Below are 24,832 nucleotides of genomic sequence, written 5' to 3'. Positions count from 1 at the left end.
AGCATGCATATGACCACAGCTCCATGTAAGTTTCCAGTCAACATAGATTGCAAAGATTTTCTGTAAAAATACCACAACAAATAACAAAAAATGCCCATGCATGAAAATTCTTTAAAGAAAAATCTTGTCACAACCTATGATCTCAATAACAAATACAGCAAGAGTTGGAAGAGAAAAAATGCTAACAAAAACATAGAAAAGGTCACAAATGGCAGTAAAAAAAGAATGAGTGGAAAGAAATAAAAACCATCTCTCTGTTGGCAAGGAAATCCTGGAAATGAGGACACATGACCCAGAACACACTGCAGAAGGTGGAGGAACAGAATAGCTCAGAATCAACCACACACAAGACATCTATATTTTCAATACAGTAACATCTGCAATTATATTCATTATTCTCATGGTTAACCAAAGAAAAGAGGTAAACCACTTCTGGACATGTATCAGGAACAACAATGAACTACTATTTTGTGCTTAATAAACTTTAGGAACTAATTCACCCATAATGACATGCCATTTGGGAAAACTACTAATTCCAAATGCGGAAGCAAGATGCATATAAACAATCACTCAACAGAATTCCCCAGATACAGCAATCAACAGAAAGATCTTTACTAGTCATTACCAAAGATCACTGGCCAATTTTATACATCAAAAGGCTGGCCACAGGGCAAGGTGCACTAATACAAGAGATAGACCTGTGGTCAGAAATCTCAAAAGTAACCTAAAAATAATTGAGTGAGGCACAAAAATGGGGTAATTAAAGGATCCATAACAGGGATCAAAATCAAGATAACTATCATAATCATGTCTGATAATTCCATCAATGAGGAAAATATCTGTTTTCTTTAAGTAACATAAACAGAGAGACACTAACAAAATGTTAGTTATCCAATGATTGGAAACGACTTGCATGTTCATGGATAATTTTGAAAGCAATACCAGTTTGACCTTATTTTGCATCACGCTTCAATTCTTCAGAGTCTGAGTCACTTGCATCATAACCTGAAGGAAACCCAAGAAAGATCAATTCTGAAAGCAGTTAATGACCCTACTCTAAGAGAGAGAGTCCCTGTACCTGGATGCTTATCACTAACTTTCCAAACTGAAGAACGCTTCCTTGAAGCTTTACCAATTCAAGCACAACCCTAATTTCCGAAGAAAGGATTTAACTAATACAGTCAGGATTCTCAAGTTCACAAAGGGTATCATATATACGTGATACAACCAAGAAATAAAGTAACAATAACTGGCAACAAGGAAGAGTAGTCTAGTAGCAAATTAGAAATTGAAAAAAGGATGGAGGCCTCCCTGGTAAGTGGTAACATCCACCAACACAGGAATAAGCTCTGAAACATCAAGCACCAATTCTTTGGAGAGAAATGCAAGAGATATAAACAACATGGTGGGCTTGTAAAGTTCAGATTTCAATGAATATTCCATTAAGTGACAGTGGAAATACCCAAAAAAGAGAAATAGATATAAGATCCAAATCCCCACTCTTCTCAACAGTTAAATGAAAAGCAAAATGAGCAAACCATGCAATGACTCTGATGATAATCACACATCATAAAACTAAAGAATCCCGAGAAAAATACAGAAAACAGGATAAATTATTCCAACATGAAAATAAACCAAAACGAATCAAATGAGCCCTTTCCAAAGCATCCATAAGACTATAAAGTAACCACACCACAAAGGGAAATGAATCAAACAAGAGTCCCAACAAAACAAAGAACACCAGGACAGAATCATACCAACATGAAAAGCTACAAAAATGAATCACATTAGCCCTTTTTCAAGCATCTATAACACCAAACATAGAAAAAAAATGATTCCATAACTAAAATTTGCGTGGAAAAATAGAAAGGGTTACCTTTTGGACATCTTTAGGAACACCAAAGCCAGTGCAATACATCTGTCCAACAAGGACTTGCATATTGGTATCACCAGCCCTGGCCTCCTTCACAGCGTCTTGAAACCATCCTTTTGCCAACTCAGAAACCACCTGAGCCAGCGGAATTCGATCCCGGTCACCCCGGCTATCCATCTCCTTCTGCTTGACTTGCCCTGAGTCGACTCGGACCCCACTCGAACTGGCCTTTTCTTGCCAAGCCACTCAGTTTCTCGATGTGGGTTCTACGTGTTTTGGCCTGTGGAGTTTGTCGGATGGGACTGCTTTCGCAAAGTCTTGAACTTTCATCTTACAAAGAACTGATTATTCCATAAAACAGACAGTTTCTTTTCTTTTCCTTGTTTCAATTCAAAACTAATTTTCAAATCTTTTCAATGAATCAAGAAGGAAAAAGGCAGAGGAATGTGTATACTTTTTTTTTAGTGAATTTGTTTGGCTTAATTGATGCTCTCGTTTTTTCCATCTTGCTTTCATGGCGACAGACCGTTTCCTTTCACAGGTAGGCATAACGATTCCTTTGCAACTAGGAGATTTGGTAGGATGTCAGCATATCGCTGAACTAATTAAACCTTTGATGGAATTTAGTGTATTAAGTGGGATTGCACATGAATTATCATTCCATTTCATATTGGACCTTACACAATATAAAAATTTCAATCTTGTTGTGGAGACATGAGTTAATTGGCCTAACGGTTGTTACTCCTAAGAGGATGGAGGCTTAAGCTCTAAATCTATGGATGGTTTGGAAATTCTGCAGTGAGGCTATACCTCTGCTTCTTACTAAAGGCGTTCGAGAAACCAACATCATCTTTCTAAATCTTATAGCAGCAAGTCATTCTGATACTTGCTACTTCTAATCTATTCCCAAATTCTGATACTTTGCAGGCATAAGTAGATTGATTTTTCCCTTAAACTTTTGCTCAATCGCTCTGAATATTTCTGATATCGGAATTCGTTAATGTTCTAAACTTCCTAGTTCTTGAACATTATGGGGAAGACCGGAAGAGGGTAAGCATCCACAAAGTAGAGACAGAAATCAAGTACAAACAAATAAGCGAGTTAAATTACTACAAAGAAAACCATTTGATCCAGAGGTCTTACAAAGTTCTATTCAGAACTGAAAGAATTGTTGATGAATTACAGACCAAAAAATCTCTGCTTCAGAAGGCGCAAGGGTTAGCTTGTGTTTTTCCGACTCTTCTTCTTCCTAGAGGCAAAGCTGCCGGGTCCAATTTCTATGGACATTCTCTTCGTTCTGCAACAAGGGGCAAGAACAGATTAGCTATGCATTAATGTGAAGAAGAAAAAGCAAAGCTCCTCAGAGATGACAAACATAGAAGGATCATAAACAAAAAATGATGCACTATACCGTGTAGAAAGCTCTTCTGACTCCTTTCCACCATCTTCAACTGCCACCTCTGATGAAGGAAATACATGAAATTAAGAGGACCAGACACAATCACATGAAATCAGACAGCTCAACAAAAATTTCTAAATCAGCTCCTGGCAACTTAAAGCAACCAATTTTTTAAACCCAACAAGTTTTGCACTGAAATGAATTGTGCTTGTAAAATATGGTCCCAATAGAATCTTACGTAATTTTTAATTGTTGTAAACTTACATTTAGCAGCAGAACAAGTTTGAACAATTTCAACAATCTACAGAGAAAGCTAATAAAAGTAGTAACTTAGCACACCCTCTTAACATCTCTAAGAAGTATTAAATCCAATAATTTAAATGTGAGATTCCCTGATCAATCATCTGATAGTTTATAATGACCATATTACTTCTTGTAAAAGAGATTAACAACCAAAAGAGTCTGTCTAATATTAGGGTTTGATAGCTATAAACGTGGCTGGAGAAGCAAGCTGCTGACAAATTGAACATGATGAACAAATTCATTCTACAATTCATTCTACAAATTCTCATCCTTAGTGTCCACTATTCTCATTCATGCTAAAGATTGACATCATAAATATAGCATAAACTATAAAGTGCAAATTTTGATCCTAGATTATTTAAAAATAAAAAGTATCTCTGCTGACTACAGAGGCTGAGCGCACCTGTATCATTTTCTTCATCACTTTCCTCCAACTCTGAACCAGAACCCCATCGATCTCCTCCATCATCAAAGTCCCAACGATCACCCACTGGGGGCATCCAGAACTCAAGTTCTTCAGAATCACTTTCATTTTCAGCAGAATCCCTAACTTCCGAGACAATTTCTTCAACTGCTTTTTCCTTCTTCTTATTCTTCTTCTTTTTTTCTTGCTTTGGCTTCTGCTGACCTTCCTCTGCCATGGTTTCATTCGCTAACTCCTTTTCCATTTCCTTTTGCTCTGTTCACAAGAATTCCCCAGGAATTATCACAACATATGCTAATTAATGTATGAACCACTGAACTCAAGAGCAACACTAACCTAATTTGTTGAGAAATCGCTTCCCATTGATATGCTTCCAAATATGTTCCTCGGACTTATTGACAGTATCACCAGTTAGCTTACAAATCAACTTTGAACTGAAAAACAAACAAATAGGAAGTTAGAAACATATTCGCAGAAAACACGTGAAAGTGAAACTAAACAAATGATCAAAAACACATAACAACACCCTAATACATATTAGCAGGAAACACATGAAAGTGAACCCGGAGCTTGGCCTAGATGGTTCCTACAAGGCTGGGGTTCTAGCCCCAGCTCCTGCATTTCCCCTTCCCCCTTGGAATATCAAAAGAAAAAAAAAAGGAAAGACTAAACATAGTAGAAATTCACCCTAATGGAATGCTCAATTTTGGCTATATTATGAACTTTTGGAAATTGGAATCTCAAAACAGAAACTGGCATTGGCAATCAACCAAGTCCCATTTAAAATATCTACCTTTCTAGAGGTTAGATTTCATCTCTTCCAAAACCATTGTTTTTTTACTTAAAAAAAATTGAAAATGCTTCCAATTTCTAACCATAAACATGAATTTATGCTTTTTTTAATTCTGGGTCTTCATAGAATAACTCCCTTTAGCTAAAAGTTTCAATCTTTGATAACCCTTTTCTTTATATAACTTAAATAAATAGTTCAAACATTTGGCAAAAAAGAATAAAAATTGGTTCTCTATTTTATTATAAAGAAAAGCTTAAACGCAATTCATCTAATTAAAGGAAGAAAGCTTCGGTTTTTCTTTTACCGGGAAAGAGGGTCTTGTTTGAACAGGTTGAGAGGAGGCTTAGAGTGAGACAAAGCAAAGTCGATGAGGCCTAAACGACAACGTTTGCTCTGAGCATAGGAATCCTTGTCTTTAACAACCATCTCGTGGCCTGTCTCTACGCACTTGAGCCTGCCGTTTGGGAGCTCCGTAAAGGTTGGAGGCCCCAACAAATCGGTCCCTTCTTTGCTTCTACCGCTTCCTTTCTTTTCTTCACTTGCCTCCTCCATTGCTGCTGCCGCTGTTCTCTTCTTTCTTCCGTCCTGTATTTTGGGTTGTTGTCGTCGATTCCTTGAAACGACACCCTTTTATGTTTTTCATTCGACTGAAACGCCGTCGTAGAAGGAAGAGTCATGTCTGAGGGTCGTTGGTTGCATGAGAATTGGGAGGTGTCCCAACTTCTATTTTGTTGACATCGATACTCTGAATTTCAATTTTGTTGCAATTTCATCCTACAATATTACAATTTAACCCTCAATTTTCTATTTTGTGAAACGTGGCTTCAACCATGGATGCCAAAGGACTTCGAGACCTTTTTCCCTTTCTTTTACTTAGGCAAATGAGACATACCTCACTTGGAAGGCAAGATATATTACTTTCGTATAAAAAATTTGATTTTACAATATTAAATTTAGAAATATAAATGAATTATTGTTATACGATACCTGCATGTATTTAAGTTGATAACATAAGATTTGAATTTTTTATGTTCGATCATAGAGTGGATTAAGCTAAGATTTTTATATGATGAATTAGGGGCTTTTAAAACTTCACACGAGTTTGGATAGGTTTTGATTGGTTATATATAATGTTACATAATTTTTAAATTTAGTGAAATTTGAACTTTTCCTCCTTACCTTTAAGGCTTTAACACACTTTGTCACCTCAATTAACCTTTTTATTTTTTGTAAATTGATAAATATAAAATTAATTTATATCAATTGAATTATGGTGTAAACTTAAATATGTAAAATTTTACTACTAGTAGAGAAAATTTTTCCAAGCATGTAATGTAAAGTTTTCATAAATTTTCAAGAAACAAATTTTCATATGTGGACCAAGGCTAGGGGTTTCGAAAGGATATAAAACTTTTTGTGGTTTTAATTTTAATTGTTAGTAAATTATGCACGTATGAATTAAGATAATTTTTTTTTTCGGGTTTTAACTTTGTGTTATTAAATGGGTATCCAAATACAAAAAATTTACCTTGTATAATCAAGTATTTAACAAATTTGGATAATTATCAAATAATGCTTTACTATTAGGATTTTATTTTGGATAATATTAATATTTTGATAGTTAAATTGTTTCGTGGTTGGATACCTAAAAAATAGTGAGCATCCAACCCGTTTACATCTCTAATATTGGTATACTACTTTAAAAAATTCTTAAATTACTTAGGTAAATTCAAATAAACACATATTCTTTTATTGTGTTCAATCCAGCTTCTAAACTTTTATTTTGAACTAAATAAGTTTTTATAATTAATAGTTAATTAATTATTTTTAATCAAAAATATCATTTATCATTTTATACTACGTGATATTGATGTGGTATGCTTACATGTGACTTGACGCGATATGCTGATATGTCATAATTAATGATAATGTGATATGGTGATTAAGCATGATAACATAATTATGTGGTACTTTCACCTTATATGTCAACACTATATTAATGCCACACCAGTATCACATGAATATAAAATGACAAGTAATATTTTTATTAATAGAAATTAGTCAATCATTAATTATAAAAGCCGACTTAACCCAAAATAAAAATACTAAAACTTAATTGAATGCAATAGAAGAACAAAAACTTATTTGAATTTTCTTCAATTGTTCAAAGATTTTTTAAAATATTATACCAATTATATTTGATACACATCTTTGGTTTTTATACATTATAAGTGAATTAGATATTATCATCCCCTTAATAAATTAAATTAGAAATTGAGAACCCTTAAAGCTAAATATTCATAATTTTAAAAAAATTTTAAATTTTTATCATGGTATATTAATGAAGGGACAGTCTATAATTAAGTGATAGTATGTAAATTTCCACAGACTGACATTGCATCAAACATAAACCCTTACAATATTATATAGTTGCAGTACCCAGGATGTGACTGACTAGGATCGGTCTTGATATGTCTCCCCTTCATAAGAAGATTTGCTTACATTTGTTCTGCTCCTCAATCAAGAAGTAGCAAAACTGAAAAATACTCAAGAATGGCAGTAAGAGGAACTACATTTTACTTTCATCGCAGAAAGAAAGCATTTGCATCTTGAACACTCATAATACTTGAGATTTACAGCTAGTTTCGTTTTGTTCTAACTTCTAACAATACTATTATAAGCATTTCTCAGACTGCTTAATACACTAGTCTTGACTGAGATGACAAAGGTGAGAAAGCCAGAGAGAGGGGAGAGGGGAGAGGGGAAGGGGGTTACTCTGTTGTTCCCAGTTTCTCTTCATCAACCTCGAATGCCTTCCTTGCTTGTTTCAGCTCCTCTTGCATGGATAGCAATTCTGTAGAACGATTTAGTTTGGGCAAATCCTGTGGGATCAAAGCAATTACAGGGGTTACTCTTCAAAGAATTAAAGAAAAAACAATCAAACATTGCACGCCATCTCTCCACCATAAAACATTAAAACCACGCTTTGATTATAATCTCAAATAATTGTTAAAACAATTTATGGAAATGTATTTCCGTAGAAGAGGCAAAATACATTGTGAAATTCCAAGTTCCAGAACACAGGAGCAAATGTGCTGCATAAAAACACAATGAAAGGTACCTTGCGAATTAGGTAAAGAAAATCCTCAACTGATAGCTTTCCCCTCTTTGATCCAATATCTTGGGCTTTATGTGCCTACAGAATAGAGGCAGAAACGGAAATGTTACCTACAATGCCATGGCATCTTACTAAACCGATGACAGAAATCACCAAATCAAAGAAACTTACCAGATCTGTTACATATTCCACAACAATGTCCTCCACAAGCGAAACAGTCTCTGGAAGTGGCTGAAAAAGCAACAAATAGAACTCATTATTATGAACATATTTCCAGCAAATTATGCAAGCGCAATGCATAAATTCTGTTATTCTAGCACACAAAAACAGGCAAAGGTGAGAACTAATAAACCTTTCTCCCAATGAAGCATGCACGACTGTTTGGAGCTTGATGCAGGCATATGTTTCCATTGCTAAATGGAATAGAGAATGACTCATGGCAATCAAAATCAATTAATTAGAGAAATCCTTCTGCTAGATTGCATCTGAATATTTTAAAAGATCTATGAAACGAATGATAACCAACAGCGCCAACTCATTTGAATCAGCCTTATATTAGTTAAGTAGCTCTATAGATAAATAAACAACAGGTAACTTAATTGTATCCACATTTTTAAGGCATTGCAAAATTGCAAATTTGTGAGACTTCCAGGCTTCCAGCTTTCTCAAAACAATTGCCAACTCAAGACGACAAACTTATCATGATTTATAGTATAAAAACTACATTTTCATAGACAATAACATGGGAAGTAATTCGAACCCACTGAGGCTCCGTATGCTGAAATCACATTCAATGAAAGGATCTAAAGGATTAAAGCCACAATGCACGAAAGATGTGGATAAAAGAAACAACTTGCAAGGAATATAAACAAAAATTAAAATAATCATAGCTCATCAAAAACAAAAAAACCAACTTTAACCATTCAAGAGTTTGTGAAGGGTACTTACATTGGGATCATCTCCAAAACCATACATCATATGCTGCACTGTAACAACAAACAGAGTAAAAGCAATGTAAATATATAAATGAATTGAAAAAAAAAAAAAACCAAAACGAAACTGGCAGGAAAACTCATAGAAATGGAAGTACATAAAGGAAGAAAGTTAGCTTACAATCTTTCTGAAAAACTCCTCTTTTACGCTTGAATGAAGTTTCTGAGGGCTGTGAAGACCCAACTTTCGATTTTGAAGAGGTTCCTGTTGATTGGTTACTCATCTTCTACCCAAAAGGTCTCTCAACTACTGGGATTAAACAAATTCAAGCAAGTTCTGCGTTTACTAAAGATGAATAAAATCCTTATCAGAGAACCCATCAAAGAAAAAGAAAAGAAAGAAAAATTCAATACGTAAAAAAGTAAATTAAATAAATAAATAAAACCCCAACTGCTTCACCTGGTCCCTGATTGCCTCAAGGAAAAATACAGAGGAAGAACAGATTCAAAGGGAAACAGAGACAGAAGAGGAAATTCAAGAGATCGATGGTGATTGCTTAATGGGCTGGGCTGCAGTCTCGGCTTACATTTGTGACTCTTTGACTAATGTCGGCATTTGGATTTGGACATGGCACCCATATCGTTTCCTTTCCTTGTGTTGTGTTTGATACGGTGTAACATAGGATAAAGTTTCTTTTCATTGTTAAACCGTGCAAGTGTAAGACATCTCTTCATTGTTTAAACATTCACTGACAATCATGGAAATATTCTACCATAAGATTATGTCGGACCCATCATTTATAATTATAAACTTGTCATCATATTCTAATGAATCCTGCGTAGTTCATGATTGTGATTGATTTTATCGTAGTGATCTTGATAAATAAATTTAATCTAAATCAATTTATATTTTATATTTGGTATAATATCTAAACGAGTTTTTAAATTATTTGAAAAAAAATTAAATAAACATTTATATTTTTATTACATTGAATCAAAATTTTTATTTTTTTATTTTGAACTAAATAAATTTTTATAATTAATGATTAATTTAATTAAAATGTCATTTATCTTTCAATGTGATGTGATGTTAGCATGGTATGTTAAAATATCATAATGGATAATAATGTGGTATATTAACATATTATAATTGATGATAACATAACATACTAATTTGACAAGATAATATGATCATGTGGTATTTTTTACCATCCACATCAACATCATCAATGTCATGTAGATATAAAATAACAAATGGTATTTTGATTAATGATAATTAATCAATCATTACTCATAAAAATTTATTTGATCCAAATAAAAGTATAAAGACTTGATTGAACATAATAAAACAATAAAGACTTTTTTGAATTTTTGAAATAATTTAGGGACTTATTTAAAAATTATACCAATATTTTAAAATTATGATTTCAAATGGATAATCATTAAATTAACAAATGATGTAACGCTAAAAGTCCATAAATAAAAAATAATGTGGTGTTGAAGATTTAGTCAATATTTACTTTGGGTAGTTATCATCACATTAATTTTAAATTCCTTCATAGAGATTTAATGAGATTCATGTCAAAAAAGGGGGGTTAAGTTTGTTTATGTTTTATTTAATTGAGGGATTGAAGCATCTATCTACCCACCAAAAAAAATCTCACCTAACACTAATCTCTTGCTAAAGCATTCAAGAGTTTGAATATTATAATAGGACTACTAAGTATTTGCAAGGTTTATCTTATCTGGCATGAGTTTGGCAATAACATCATGTGACAATGCTGTTTCTTCGCACCATGTGATTTCAAAAACAATAGCAACAAATGACTTTTACAATAAGCCATTGATTTGATTGTTTATGAGATTTGCCTTTTTGTCTACATTCTGAGTACTAAGCCGTTGTCAGGCTTGTTGGTGGTGAAATGGAGATGGTTAAAGCTAGTGTGGTTGTTTTGATTCTGGCTGTTTTGAGTGTGCAAAGTGTGGAGGGGAAGGACTTCCCACCCTGCAACTTTAGATCAGTTTATAACTTTGGTGACTCTAATTCTGATACTGGTGGTGGATCAGCTGCATTCTACCCTGCAGGGCCTCCCTCTGGAGAGACTTTCTTCGGTAGGCCGGCTGGAAGGGGCAGCGACGGGCGTCTGATAATAGATTTCATTGGTAACAAACCATTGTTCATCTGCTCTCTCTGCATTCTACAACAAGCAAAACGTTATGCCCTTTACTTTGTTCATATGACTTATATCTCGGGGTTTGTTTTATGCAGCTGAGCATCTTGGATTGCCTCACTTGAGTCCATACCTGGATTCCATTGGAACAAGCTATCGGCATGGTGCTAATTTCGCCATTGGCGGATCAACCATCAGGCCACAAAATGAATCCATGTCTTTAAATGGAGTAAGCCCGTTCTCACTTAACATCCAGTTTATACAATATAATCAGTTCAAGGCTCGAACCAGCTATCTCTACAACCAAGGTTATCCTGGAAAAATCACCTAGTATCAGTTACCTTCTCAAAAAGTTTATTCCGCTAGACTCAGGAAATTATATCTTTTTTGTTTATCGTTTGCAGCCAAGAAAAATTACTACAGAAAACATCTCCCTAGACCTCAGGACTTCTCCCAGGCTCTTTATGTCATTGACATTGGTCAAAATGACATGGCTGCTGGTTTCAGGTTGAAGAATGACTCAGAATTTCATGCATCAATGCCAGACATAGTTGAGCAGCTAACTAAGGCAGTCCAGGTAAGTTTGAATTGATTCTATACAGGTTTTCTGGATTAAAAAGAAATTAGAACTCTAACCAAAATCATTGTCCCTAATCAACAGAATCTCTATGATCAAGGGGCAAGGACATTTTGGATACATAATACAGGCCCAATCGGTTGCTTGCCTGTGACTCTACACTATCATCTTAAGCCTAATGAACTTGACAAGCAGGGCTGTCTCAAATCTCAAAATGACTTTGCTATAGAGTTTAATAGGCAGCTTAAGGTTAGAGTGATCAAACTTAGGACTGAGCTACCAGATGCTGCCTTAACATATGTGGATATGTATGCTGCAAAATATGAACTCATCGGCAAGGCAAAACAGCAAGGTAATTATATGAAGAATATCATCCAGGTTATGTTGTTAAGTGACAATAAACAAAAGCAATGGCTTATGTGTTTCTTTTCTTTTGCTTGGTAGGATTTGTTGATGCAGCAGAGATTTGCTGTGGATTTCATGAAGATGACATTCATGTGTATTGCGGCAACAAAATGCAACTAAATGGTACTGAAATCTACGCCGGTTCTTGTGAAGATCCTTCCAAGTATATCAGCTGGGATGGTGTCCACTACACCGAGGCTGCCAATCATTGGATTGCTAATCACATAATCAATGGTTCATTCAGTGATCCGCCTCTGCCAATCACACATGCATGCCATAAGCCCAGTCTAGAGTAATTACTTTGACAGATGTACTGATCATGCATGGAAATTGACTTGAGAGGTCACTGATTTTCAGATAGCAACTTCTCCATCTCTATGCAACCCTGCTGATGGCAATAATTTATAGGAGGAAAACATAAGAGAAGAACAAAGGTTTATTTTTCAATTCTCGTTAGTCGTAGGACAATTATTTCTTTTGTACTGGAACTTTTCTTTTGGTGAACTTTAAGGGTCCGTTTGGTACGAGAAATGTAAGCAACATTCTTGGGAATTTAATTAGAGGGAATGCCATTACCATAGCAATATGAAAAGATTTTAAATTTGGCCCTTAATCTTATCCCCGTAGCACATAATAAAGATTGGGTCAAGCTCATTATCACATTCTGAAGTGAACAAAGGTTAGTAATTATGATAAAATATAGGGAAAAGTATTCTTCATATCTACATTTCTAAAGGAAGTCAATGTCTTGCAAGATTTGTAAGCATATGTAGTACGCATACTGCTTCACATTCATCAGATTGTTGATTAAGCTTCAATGTTTCATGCAAAAGGGGAGTCAGCTTTGATAAGGTTTGCCTCCTCTTTCCTTCAAAGCTAACTTGCTGCAGTTCTGGAGATCATTATATGTATGTTTGACCCTTTTCCCACTTGGCAACTAGGTCTCTCAGACTGACAACTTACATGGCCATAACATGTCAAAACAAATTTATTATAATGTTTTTTATTCACATAAGCTGCATGTGGTCTATGCAATATAGGAATTTTAAAGTCTTTTGGCTTTTAGGAGTCAATAATTCATCTGTATCTAAGGTGTTCGCCATTGCCTAATATATATATATATCTCACTGTTTCTTTACGTAAACACCTTCAATAATTTAATTAACTTGACAGTGAAACAATTGCTTATCAAGAATGTGGAAACATTAATTAATTAAAACGAGACGATAATATTGATCAAAACAATTATTTTTTTATTGAACCAAATAGATATATTAAATATCGCAAAACAATACAACATTTGTTAAAAATAGATCATACTTTCAAAATGTTGATATCAAGACATCACATATATAGATACAAAGTATCGACCACACAGTAAAAAATAAGATGCACAAAAACCAAATTCTTCCCAAGTCCAGCAGCAAATAATTCCAAAAGCAAAACCACTCAATCAGCAAAGTAATAATATATATATGAAGCATATAACAGATTGGTCTTTGGCAACTTGTGGGATAAAATATTGGGTGGAGATGACTTTTATACCAAGTGTAATGGAGTCAAAATTGCTTAAAAGATAAGATGGATCATAGAATTAAGAAAGTCAAAGCATCTGAGTTCATTGATTCCCATAAGCATGTGCTTCTTCTTCTGATATGGAAAGCCAAGGCTCTCTGGGTGCCTATATAGTAAGGTAAGTGGATGTTCCAATTTGTGAGTAGCATTGTTGCTGCAATGGAGTTTGCAAGAGTCATCTTTTCTGGGATCTTGGTTTCATTGCTTCTGAGTGTGGGAGCAGCTGCCAAGGTGAAGGACTTACCACCTTGCAATTTCAAAGCAATTTACAACTTTGGTGATTCCAATTCAGATACTGGGGCTATATCAGCAGCGATTTTCCCAAGGCAATGGCCCAATGGTGAAACTTTCTTCCGTAAGCCAGCTGGAAGAGTTTGTGATGGGCGCCTGATGATAGATTTCATTGGTAACAAAAAAATGAAAACATGCTCTCCCTCTTTATCTAACATGGATTTGAGATTATGGTCTTTCAAGGTTCATAAGCACTACTTTTCTGTATGCAGCTGAACGCCTTGGATTACCATTCTTGAGTGCATTTCTGGATTCAATAGGATCAAACTTCAGGCAGGGTGCCAATTTTGCTTCTGGAGGATCAACCATTGTTCCACAAAACAAAACCATAGCTGAAAGTGGACTAAGTCCATTTGCTCTTAATGTTCAGGTTTTTCAGTATGACCAATTCAAGGCACGCACTACTGATCTCTACAAAGGTTACCATCAAAACTCTTGACAAACCAGTACTTCTCTTCCAAGTAAAATCCTCCTAGACTAAGGAAACTAAGAACTGTCTTTAGTTTGCAGATAAAAGATATTCTTGTAGAAGCCATCTTCCAAGACCTAAGGACTTCCCAGAGGCTCTTTATGTATTTGATATTGGGCAAAATGACATTGCTTATGGACTGCGGACGGTTGGCGACGCACAAATTCTAGCATCAATTCCAGACATAATTAGCCAACTGGCAATAGCAGTCGAGGTAAATTGCATTCTCTTTTTTAAGGTTAACTGGGATCGGAAAAGTAGCAATCCTTCTTCAATGTGTTGCCAGATGACCAACCTGGATTCAATTACTACTTTAACAGCATCTGTATACACGAGGGGCAAGGACATTTTGGATACATAACACAGGTCCTAGTGGTTGCTTGCCATCAACCTTGCTCGGCATCAAGAATCCTCCTCCAGGCTTTCTTGACAAGCATGGCTGTGTCAAAAGCCAAAATGACATCGCAAAAGAGTTCAACAGGCAGCTCAAGAATAGAGTGATCAAGCTCAGGGCAGAGCTCCCACAAGCTGCAATAACATATGTGGATATCTTTGCTGCAAAATACGGACTTATCAGCAATTCAAAACAGCAAGGTAATCACTGGTAAAAACAAAAACTGAGCTACCATAAACCTATTCCCTTACATTCTATCATAATCTGGTTCTTTCTTTCTTTCTTCCTTTTTGTAGGATTTGTTGATGCACAAAAGATTTGTTGTGGGTATCATAAGAATGGAATTGACGTGGGATGTGGGGGAATATTACCTCTACCAAATGGTACTCAAATATTTGGAGCTGCATGTAAAGACCCTTCCTTATATATCAGCTGGGATGGTGTGCACTACACCGAGGCAGCCAATCGTTGGATTGCTAATCGTTTAATCAATGGTTCACTGTCAGATCCCCCTATTCCCATCACCCATGCTTGTTACAGAACTTCATGAAACCATGATCTGCTGGCCACATCTCTATGCATCGTAATCATGGTACTAGCAAAAGAGACAAAGTAATGACAATACTATGATATTGTGGAATAACTGTGGTTATATAATTTTTTTCTCGATAAAAATAAACTTCATGGCCAGTTTTCCTCCACTTTCTTTGCTTGTATTAATTTAATCACTCAGGAAAAATTAGAAGAGAAAAAAAAAATTCCATGTCAAATTGACTAACAGCTATGAAACAATTCAACAGCAAGGTCTCATAATCAGTATGATTTGTTTTTTGTGGCCAATTGCCCTTTTGCCTAAATATATACCAAAAGTAATATCTGCTAGCTAAATGAAAATTTGGGAGTTCAAATCTCCTACAAAACCACACTTTCAAACTACCGGTCAAAGTAAAATAATTTGTTTGATGAAGAAGCTCTTGAAAGTCCAACAATGGAGTAAATTAAAAACATCTTTAAGAATATCTACTTTTAGAATTACTAGAAGATCTTTTATAGAAGTAATACATGTATGATTTTGGGATTTGGTTACTGATTTGTAGCTTATCTTGCTAATGCTATGAAAATGAAATGTGGGGTTAATGTAGCATATGCACATGTATGATGTATCCCACTGATTGCGCACAACCAAATCCATCTCAAGACCCGATGCCTAGAAAAGTGTAGCTGCTTTACATTTTTGTCCCCTTTGCGTAACACCGACAAGGAGCTTTACATGTAACATGACACTTACGATCAAACAAGATACAGTCACTTCTCAGTTAAGACACTTCATCTCCACCAATCAATCTCCATCAAACGGTGTACAGCACTCTGGACAAAGTAAATCCTCTGCAATCTTTGACATATATCAGTCAGGCTTGACATAGGAGCTAGAAGGGCAAAAAAAATATCTAGCATGCAGCGTTGGACATATTGGCTGGATGCCATTAAATATGGTAGATGGTGTGGGTCTTTTATAGATACTTAGGTTTTATTTATGATATAAAGCTGGCAAGTTCCTAGAATCAGCTAAATGGGGGAGCAAATGGAGTTCGGGAGAGTGTTAATAGCTGGGGTTTTCTTTTCCTGGGTTTTGTGTGTGGGTGGTGCTAATTTACCACCATGTGAATTCCCTGCAATTTACAACTTTGGTGACTCAAATTCAGACACTGGAGGCATATCAGCTGCTTTTGAACCAATTCGAGCTCCATATGGTGAGGCTTTTTTTCACAAGCCAGCTGGTAGAGACTCTGATGGCCGCCTCATCATAGACTTCATAGGTAAGGAACATTTCAAGTTATCAATATCTTGATCACACTAGGTTAAACTAGGAAACTTATGTCCATCTCTTACTCTTGTCAAAGAGCAAGGACTGATTACAGGTTTGGTTTCTCCTCTTGTTGCAGCTGAGCGTGTACAATTGCCATATCTTCATGCATACTTGAATTCCTTAGGAGCAAATTTCAGGCATGGGGCAAATTTTGCTACAGGAGGATCAACCATAAGGAGGCAGAATGAGACCATTTTCGAGTATGGCATAAGTCCATTTGCTCTAGATATGCAGATTGTGCAGTTCGACCAGTTTAAAGCAAGGACTATTGAAATGTACAATCAAGGTTAGATTAAAAGTTGCCTAATAGACAGAACAAAATGTCCACATGAAGTTAACACTGTTCATTGACACTGTTTACCATTTTTTTGCCGTTCTTAGCTAAGGATCCTTCTGAAAAAGATAAACTTCCCAGACCTGAGGACTTTGCAAAGGCGCTTTACACATTTGACATCGGCCAAAATGATCTTTCTGTCGGTTTTAGGAAAATGAGTTTTGATCAGCTTCGTGCAGCAATGCCAGATATCATAAACCAGTTAGGATCAGCGGTCCAAGTAAGTAGCATTCTTCTAGTTTAATATTTTCTATGTTTAACATGTTGGGAGTCTAATACATGACTTTCTTTTGTAACGCTTGCCTCATCAAATATGGGGACATAGCAGTCTGTTAGAACCTTTGACAAGGATTAACAATTTTTTAGTCTGATATGCTTATGACATGGAATCAAATTGTAGCTGATCAGTATGTTATATGAATATCAGCATCTGTATCAGCAAGGAGGGAGAACCTTCTGGATACACAACACGGGTCCAATCGGTTGCTTGCCAGTTAACTCATTCTACCTACGTAATCCTGAGCCCGGATATCTTGACCAATATGGTTGTGTCAAGGGTCAAAATGACATGGCTATGGAATTCAATAGGCAGCTTAAGGACAGAATCATCAAGCTAAGAACAGAGCTCCCAGAAGCTTCAATTACTCATGTGGATGTCTATACTGCTAAGTATTCAATGATTAGCAATGCAAAGAACCTAGGTAATCATCATCATTACCTAATCTCATTTACAGTTTTGTCAAAATTCACTATCGGATTTTCAGCAGCCAGCAGGCAATGATGGGTGCCTTTGTCTCCATTGCTATTTATATTATAAATGCAATGCAAGGCAACTTCCCTGAGTTGAAATATACAAAATGCAAAGTGAGGCTATCTTTCTTCAATGTACATACTTTAATGGTTATTGCAATGACCACTACCAAGATGGTGAGTCTTGTTTGAATTATAGCACATAGTTATCTGTTTATGCTTCTGTTTACAGGATTGGCAGATCCGTTAAAGGTGTGCTGTGGATATCATGTCAATTACGACCATGTGTGGTGTGGGAACAAGGCAACCATCAACAACACTGAAGTATATGGTGGTTCTTGCAAAAACCCTTCAGTTTTTATAAGCTGGGATGGAGTTCACTACTCTCAGGCTGCAAATCAATTTGTTGCTGATCATACACTCAATGGTTCATTAGCAGACCCACCAATTCCAATCACTCAAGCATGCCATAAGCAGTAACTATATGTGATCACATAAATCTGTGTTGATTTGCAATTGTGAAAAATCGATTTCAAAACATGAGTTAATAATGACTAGAGCAACAGGTTTGATGTTTTCTGGATCGGCTAAATACAACTGATCTCGAAAACTGGAGAAGGTCTAATAGTATTGGGTCTAAAACAGTATATTGAGCATATCTGGAATGTCATCAATTGCAAAGCAGCACTTCATTAATCATGACTTTACCAAGTTTTTTTGGAAATGTCCTGTACAAACTTCTCCTTGAAAAGCTGATATCATTATCCTTGGAATTATGTGATGAAAATTGGCTCTTCAGATCCCTGTTAGCTTGTTTCTTCTTTTCTTTTTTCTGTTTTAAAGTTGAAGCCTAATTAAGGTTTACAGATGCTGCAAAACTACTCTTATGTAGAAAAGCGTCTCATCAGATGGTCAGAGAAAGCTAGAAAGAATGAATAAGTAGACAACAATATCTGCTTACAAACTATCATCTACTAAGAAAAATTTTCACCTCTTTCTCTTCACTCAAAGGTCTTATATGTCTTGGGTTATGAGATTGGAGATTTTATGCCTTGGGTTGAAGCTGCTGTTTCTTTTCTTATGATGCCGATGGCATTAAGCTGGTGCTTGGTTAAATTCATAAGTTTCTTTAAGCGGTAAGCTCCCAGGATGGGACTGGGTGAAGTTGCAGTACTTTGATGAGGGGAAGAGAAAAGAATGGCTATCGTTTACTAGTAACAAAGAAGCACCATAGAACTTGGAATTAACGAAAAGGGTTATCAGTGTGTCAATGTTCCATTACTAAGAGAATACACAGGGCTCGTAGAAATTAGGGTTCAGATTCACGTGTCTAAAATCCAGCTCTAACTTATACACATTTATACACCAATCTCACTGGCGATGTCCTTCTGGCAAGGGAACCACCTTGTGAAACGGTACCGTCCTTTGAGGCAAGGCTCCGTCTTCCTCATCATCATCGAATTCCAGTAAATACCTAAAGAAGCAAAAAGAGCTCACACATATCAGTATATGACACAAAACCATGACAATAACAATACACAGCAGAGCGTCCAAAAGAAAAAGTTTATGCTCTGTAATTTTTAGTTGTTTGTTTATAGGAAATTTTGTCACATAAATTACATATGACCTATTTATCTGATATGTTTTCTGTTTTGTAGATTGTGGTGAGAAATGAGTTTTCATGAGATTCTCCGCAATTAAATTCTATAAGAACAAGTAAAAAAAAAGTTAAACATCAAATCATCAGCACAATTGTTTTGTTTCCATTTTTTTCCCAAAATCTGCTATCCTAGAACCAGAATGAAGGATGACACTTACTCATCTGATTTCCTCTGGAAAGATACAGAATGGTTGACAGCCCCCCACAGACATGCACAAGAAAATTACCAGTCAGTTCAACATGTCAGCAAATAACAATAATAGTTTAGCAAATCTACGGAACAGTAAAATGATCCAAAATTATATGCTGTGCACTGATGACAGTGGATGACTGGAACAGTCACCTTTCGAGGAGTACTAATGACAGTTGCCTTATAAAGTGCAGTTGTTCCTGGATAAACAGCCAAAACATGTCTTCCAGCAGGGAATTCTTGAGTACTGGAAGGATCATTCCGCTTGGGGAAAGGTATAATGCAAGACACAGGCAGCTTGTACTTCCTGAAGTTGCAATAACAAAAATCATCATCTTCCAGATGGACTAATTTCACAGTACCCCATCAATCAATCAGAAAGAGAAAGTTGAGTTCTAAGAAGTATTTTTAAGAACTATTTGGATGAAGAAGACTCATCTTCTCCAGATAAGCCACTGTCAAGAAACATAAAAGTTACCAACAGTAGCCTCAAGAATAATTTCAGTTACTTAAAGAATTGAAAAGAGTAAAAGTTTAACCAGCAATTACCAAGGCACAATAATTCTATAAGATGATTGCAGAAAAGAATTTGAGCCCTTAATATATTTGTACTTTTCAAGGATTCTTGAAATTACAGTTAAAGCATGCTGCCATTACAAATAATTGAGCCACCAATTTCTTTTCTTTTTGTTAAAAAAAAAAAGGAAGAACAAAGCCACCTAATCTAGTACTGTAGAAGTAAATAATTTATTGATCTCAAATTACAGCCTCAATCTATCAAAAGATGATAGCCTGCCCCCATGCCAGTCGATAATGTGCATGAACAAGTATAGCATAGAACAATTACTTCAATGAAACTGAATTTACAAAGCACCAAAGTGTAAAAGCTTACCTTTGGCCACTGCCCTCTTCATCATCACCTGGCTCCTCATCAAGTACTTCAAATCTGCAAATGGACATGAAACTTATAAACAAGAACCCAGAAGATTCTGAATGGAGGTACAAACACTTTAACTCTGTTTCTCCATCAAACAATTAAGTAAAAACACTTGAGTCTTTTCTAGACCATTTATTGTGTAATAGTAACACCAGCCAAAGGGTGAAAAGAAACCAAGCTGCTTACAATCACCTCAAACAAAAGGTGCTAAGCTATGGCTGGCTTATTTATTCCATGAAGCTAAAGTCTTTAGCCATGACTTGTTTGCTTGATTAATCAAGCTGGAACAAACTTCAATGCATGTTTCTGTGTACATCTAAACACACATGCCTACAAAATAAGTCCATGCAGGCACATGGTACAAACAGACCTACACTTTCACACACATGAACAGACAAAAGTTTAGGTACTGAACCATATCCTTACATTCTCACACGGCTAAATTTACTCTATTTCAAGGTTAACACTGCAAGAGAGATAGAGAAAATAGTCAAAGTCATAATTGCTTTTGCAATTCTTGCTAAATTGAAATCCAAGTTGTGCTGGAGCTGAGCAATATTTATCAGGTGTGTGACCAGGCAAATGTCAAACTTTCTTTAATAGTTAACAAGCCAAAATGAAATGTCCTACAGGAACCATACTTACTCTTTCGTTTTCTCATCAAAATTTATCACTTTCACAACAAACCACTCATCCTTCTCAGCATCTGAGGTGACTCTTGCAGCTACCTGAGTACAACAGCACATTTCAGTCTCCTTAGTTTGAAAGCATATGGAACAGTACACTTTGTTATGTAGCATAAAAATAAGAGTTGAAAACAAATGCAGTAAATTAGGTCTATGAACAAATATCAATAATCGATTGCGATGGAGATGCATGCCTATTTGGTTTACAAGCTTACCTGTTCATCTTTTAGACTAACACAAGCCTCGATATGACTCCGCATAGAAGGAGAAAGGCGAGAGATATCTGAATCAGACTTCATTCTTTTCCTTTTCTGCTCACTACCATCTGCAATTTGTTTAGTGTCAGCTACATTAATAGGAAGTCAGATACTCTTCATACTAGTATCTAAAATCCACATTAAGGAAATGAGTCTTCTGTTTTGGAATATGTCATATATCCAATGCTCTGGCTTTGGAAGAATAGAAAGCACATAAACACTTAATAATTTCAACTAATTACTAAGTGTTGATCTGATTTTAACTATCATGATATAATTTGGAACCATGGTCATATCAACTCAACAACTCCTATGTCATTAGCCAAACAATTCCATGTTTCATTAAACTACTCTCAATTTGCACGTTTAAAAAGGGAAAGGGCAACAGGATAAGACGGAGAAAATCTAATAGCAAAAGTTACAGCCTTATCTATTAACATCCACTTTGATTTACAGCTAACATTTCCACAGTTCGATGATAAGTCAAGTGCCAAGCTAGCCAAGAAATGACCTTAACTTATTGCTTTATAAGAATTCAAGAGTCAAGTATTCCTAAATATTGTCATGAAAAGGAGAACTGAATATAGACGTTAAAGCAACTGAAATATCTCATATACATATAGTTGGTAGCACAAACCCATCTTTCTTCTTTGTTGTCCTGGAGGTCCAGATGGCAGGAAAGAATCAAGTTGACTTAGTAACAAGTTGGAAATACTGCATCAATGCCAACACAATGGGTTAATACAATACTGAGAATAATAAAAGGCCTACAGAACCGAAACCAAAAACTTCTTTAATCCACTAGCCCCAAATATTTATAATGAAAAAGTGGCCACATTTGCACAAGCCCCATATTCATCACCATAATGGAAAAAATGGGAAGAGAGAGAGATAAAAGGGTAAAGAAAATGGTAGAAGACTTCAACAGAGATAATGAACATACGATACTTCTCTCTCTGAAAGATCTTTAGCCTGAATATATAAAGTTCTTAGCCTTGATAACGAAGAATCACCAGGTTTCTCAACTACCTCAGGAGCTGCATTGATATACAGAAGTCCAAGATTAGTATAAACTATCAGTAACAGTTAATAAAGAACAAGGCCAAATAAAGTAACAGAAGAAAGAAAAACTATTCTGAAATCTTAAAGATTAATCATCTGTATCCTAGAGTTTCAGCAAATTTTCTATCCATTAAAAGTGTAGTAAATCACTTGATGCTAGACAATAATCCAAAAATTGATTGGATAACTATTGTTTGAACCTGTCAATCTTCAAGGCATTGTCCAGCAGTATTATCATAGAAGAAGAACCAATAATTCTACAAAGCCATTGGTTCAAGTCCAAAACTCTTTATAATGGTAGGTTGGAGCAAATAAATGAGATCTAGGATGCACAAAAAGCCTCTGATATTGAAATTATATAACCAAGCCACAAATTCCACCAGGTTATGTGATCTTATAATGCATCGGGTAGTTTCTAAATGAATAGTTTTTGCATGATAATGAGTATATGAATCTAAAAATTCCTTCTATGCTACTACTTCTATAACCCTGGTTGTTGACTGCATGCACATCCAAGAAACTGCTAATCAAACTTAACCCTATTGAATTGGAAAAAATATTTTTTGCTTTCCCTCTTCTTCCAATTTCATGCAGTTATTGTCCATTCTGACATCTTTTCTGCAAACATTCTCGATTAAATCAATCAAAACATTTTGGAAAATAGATATCAGGAGCAAGGTTATGATATGATAATACTGAAATTCTGAACTAAAGTAACTAAATGGATATTGTGAAGCTCACCAGTTAAAGGTAATTAAACAAGAAGCATTGAACACTATTTTACATGCAAAATTCACCACCACCAATATGGATTCCAAGCATACAATGAGGCATCAATGCATTCTGTGCCAGACCCACAAAATTTCCTTCTCCATGAAAATAAGGCCCCATAAGCAGCCATTTCAGCTAAATAGCATATTTTGTGATCCTAACGGCAAAACCTTTACACCAAAACTACGTGAAAAAGATACTAGCTTTTAACCTCACTTATCTAAACTCCACTTAGCTGAACTTAACTTCTTTCCCAAACATAAATGTAGCAAAGTTTTAAAGTAAGTCAATACTCAAACCACCCAGAAAATCTATACCTTTCCTCTTTGATCAAATTACTATACTTTTCTTTTCTTCTAGAAATTAAAAAGCTTCACAAATTAAAACAATAAGCAATAATGTATAACAAAATATTACTTCCTTGTCCAATAAAATTCTTCATCAACAAAATTTACGCTCTTTTAAACAAAACCCACCTAAAAAAAAATTTAAAAAAAACCCAAGAAAACATTTTTTAGAAAAAAAAAACATATTTTGGTAATCCAAAAGAAACCCATTAATCTCAGGGACCATATAAATCAACCCAGATCATAAATTTGGAAGCTAAAGAGCAAAAAATCAAAAAAGGTTGAGAGATTTACTAGCTTGAAGCTTCTTGTGAAGCTTGTTGATTTCGACAAGCACGTCTTCTTGCTCTTTCCTTAACCGATCGAGCTCCCTCGAGTTTTCCAAGATTAAAGCAATGTCCGGCGACGACATCGTTCCCTGTTCCCTATCCTCGTCGGCAATACAATGTTGTCCTTTTCACCAGATTACTTCCAGCTAGATTTTTCACTTCAATCAATCCTTAGTTTGATCAAAAGTTTTCATTTTTTTTTCTTTTTTTAAATAAAGTTTGAATTGAAAATTTAATACTTAATAAGTATAACAGAAAAATAAAATTTTGTTTTTCATCTGAGAGAAAGAAAATATCAAACCTTTAATAATAAATAAAATAAAATAAATGAAAATCGATGGATAATTTTGTTTTATGAGTTATTGCTCTGTTTTTGTTTTTTTTTGGGTTTGTCTTAGTTAATGACACGTGGAAAGATTTTTTTCCTTTGAAGAATTCCTTTTTATTTTCCCCTTGTGAGATTCAATGCCACTCTTTCCTTTTGTTTCTGTGGGCTCACTTGGAGTTTAAGTTTGGACCATAAAATGGTAAAATTTCTATGGCCCAAATGAAAATTGGAAAGAAATGGGTCGGCCCAATTAGATATCCATTGACTTACTTAATCATCATTTAATTGAATCTGTTGGGCTCACAGGGATTTAGAACTCGATTTCTTTTTATTGCTCTCTAAACAGAGAATCATGTATCAATCAATTAGTAAATATTCGAGTGCAAATTTTATACTTAATAGTTAATAATGTTAATCGTTATTTAATATAATCTGATAATGATGTGACGTATTGACATGTCATAGTGAATGATAACATATTCATGTTTTATTTTTCATTCTCCACGTTCATATCACGCTAACGTCATATCAATGTTATGTGAAAATAAAATGATAATTGGCATTTTGATAAATAATAATTAGTCAATCGA

At 35.2% G+C, this 24,832-nt stretch overlaps 6 protein-coding genes and 1 pseudogene across 8 annotated transcripts; 3 read left to right on the top strand and 4 right to left on the bottom strand.

Annotated features, from left to right (window-relative positions):
• LOC18600863 lies at positions 541–2,264 on the bottom strand (annotated as a pseudogene).
• LOC18600862 (surfeit locus protein 2) lies at positions 2,952–5,423 on the bottom strand. The gene is made up of 5 exons (XM_007031571.2): positions 5,097–5,423; positions 4,336–4,433; positions 3,979–4,254; positions 3,285–3,333; positions 2,952–3,170 (listed from the first exon to the last, which is right to left on the bottom strand). Exons 1-5 carry the CDS (start codon positions 5,342–5,344, stop codon positions 3,092–3,094), a joined length of 750 nt encoding a protein of 249 aa, XP_007031633.2. The 5' UTR covers positions 5,345–5,423; the 3' UTR covers positions 2,952–3,091.
• LOC18600861 (transcription initiation factor TFIID subunit 13) lies at positions 7,353–9,471 on the bottom strand. 3 transcript variants are annotated; one of them, XM_007031569.2, is made up of 6 exons: positions 9,303–9,471; positions 9,024–9,188; positions 8,859–8,896; positions 8,082–8,141; positions 7,914–7,988; positions 7,353–7,674 (listed from the first exon to the last, which is right to left on the bottom strand). In XM_007031569.2, the coding sequence occupies exons 2-6, from the start codon at positions 9,124–9,126 to the stop codon at positions 7,564–7,566; spliced, it is 387 nt and encodes a 128-aa protein (XP_007031631.2). In that variant the 5' UTR covers positions 9,127–9,188; positions 9,303–9,471; the 3' UTR covers positions 7,353–7,563. The 3 variants fall into 3 exon arrangements, with proteins under 3 accessions (XP_007031631.2, XP_017974278.1, XP_017974277.1); XM_018118789.1 differs by having other exon boundaries at positions 9,024–9,179; XM_018118788.1 differs by having other exon boundaries at positions 9,295–9,393.
• On the top strand, positions 10,765–12,539 carry LOC18600860 (GDSL esterase/lipase At5g14450). Its single transcript, XM_007031568.2, has 5 exons — positions 10,765–11,005; positions 11,112–11,321; positions 11,418–11,590; positions 11,675–11,942; positions 12,035–12,539. The coding sequence occupies exons 1-5, from the start codon at positions 10,765–10,767 to the stop codon at positions 12,289–12,291; spliced, it is 1,149 nt and encodes a 382-aa protein (XP_007031630.2). The 3' UTR covers positions 12,292–12,539.
• On the top strand, positions 13,596–15,355 carry LOC18600859 (GDSL esterase/lipase At5g14450). Its single transcript, XM_007031567.2, has 5 exons — positions 13,596–13,976; positions 14,074–14,280; positions 14,372–14,544; positions 14,651–14,924; positions 15,021–15,355. The coding sequence occupies exons 1-5, from the start codon at positions 13,697–13,699 to the stop codon at positions 15,272–15,274; spliced, it is 1,188 nt and encodes a 395-aa protein (XP_007031629.2). The 5' UTR covers positions 13,596–13,696; the 3' UTR covers positions 15,275–15,355.
• On the top strand, positions 16,137–18,473 carry LOC18600858 (GDSL esterase/lipase At5g14450). Its single transcript, XM_007031566.2, has 5 exons — positions 16,137–16,541; positions 16,668–16,877; positions 16,973–17,145; positions 17,353–17,626; positions 17,908–18,473. The coding sequence occupies exons 1-5, from the start codon at positions 16,295–16,297 to the stop codon at positions 18,153–18,155; spliced, it is 1,152 nt and encodes a 383-aa protein (XP_007031628.2). The 5' UTR covers positions 16,137–16,294; the 3' UTR covers positions 18,156–18,473.
• On the bottom strand, positions 18,883–24,157 carry LOC18600857. The gene is made up of 9 exons (XM_018119978.1): positions 23,880–24,157; positions 22,349–22,442; positions 22,043–22,119; positions 21,364–21,473; positions 21,108–21,190; positions 20,418–20,471; positions 19,679–19,832; positions 19,494–19,507; positions 18,883–19,149 (listed from the first exon to the last, which is right to left on the bottom strand). The coding sequence occupies exons 1-9, from the start codon at positions 23,995–23,997 to the stop codon at positions 19,047–19,049; spliced, it is 807 nt and encodes a 268-aa protein (XP_017975467.1). The 5' UTR covers positions 23,998–24,157; the 3' UTR covers positions 18,883–19,046.

The sequence above is a fragment of the Theobroma cacao genome, chromosome 4 (assembly GCF_000208745.1).
Source record: "Theobroma cacao cultivar B97-61/B2 chromosome 4, Criollo_cocoa_genome_V2, whole genome shotgun sequence".
Classification (NCBI taxonomy): domain Eukaryota; kingdom Viridiplantae; phylum Streptophyta; class Magnoliopsida; order Malvales; family Malvaceae; genus Theobroma; species Theobroma cacao.
This window is presented reverse-complemented; position numbering and strand designations above follow the sequence as displayed.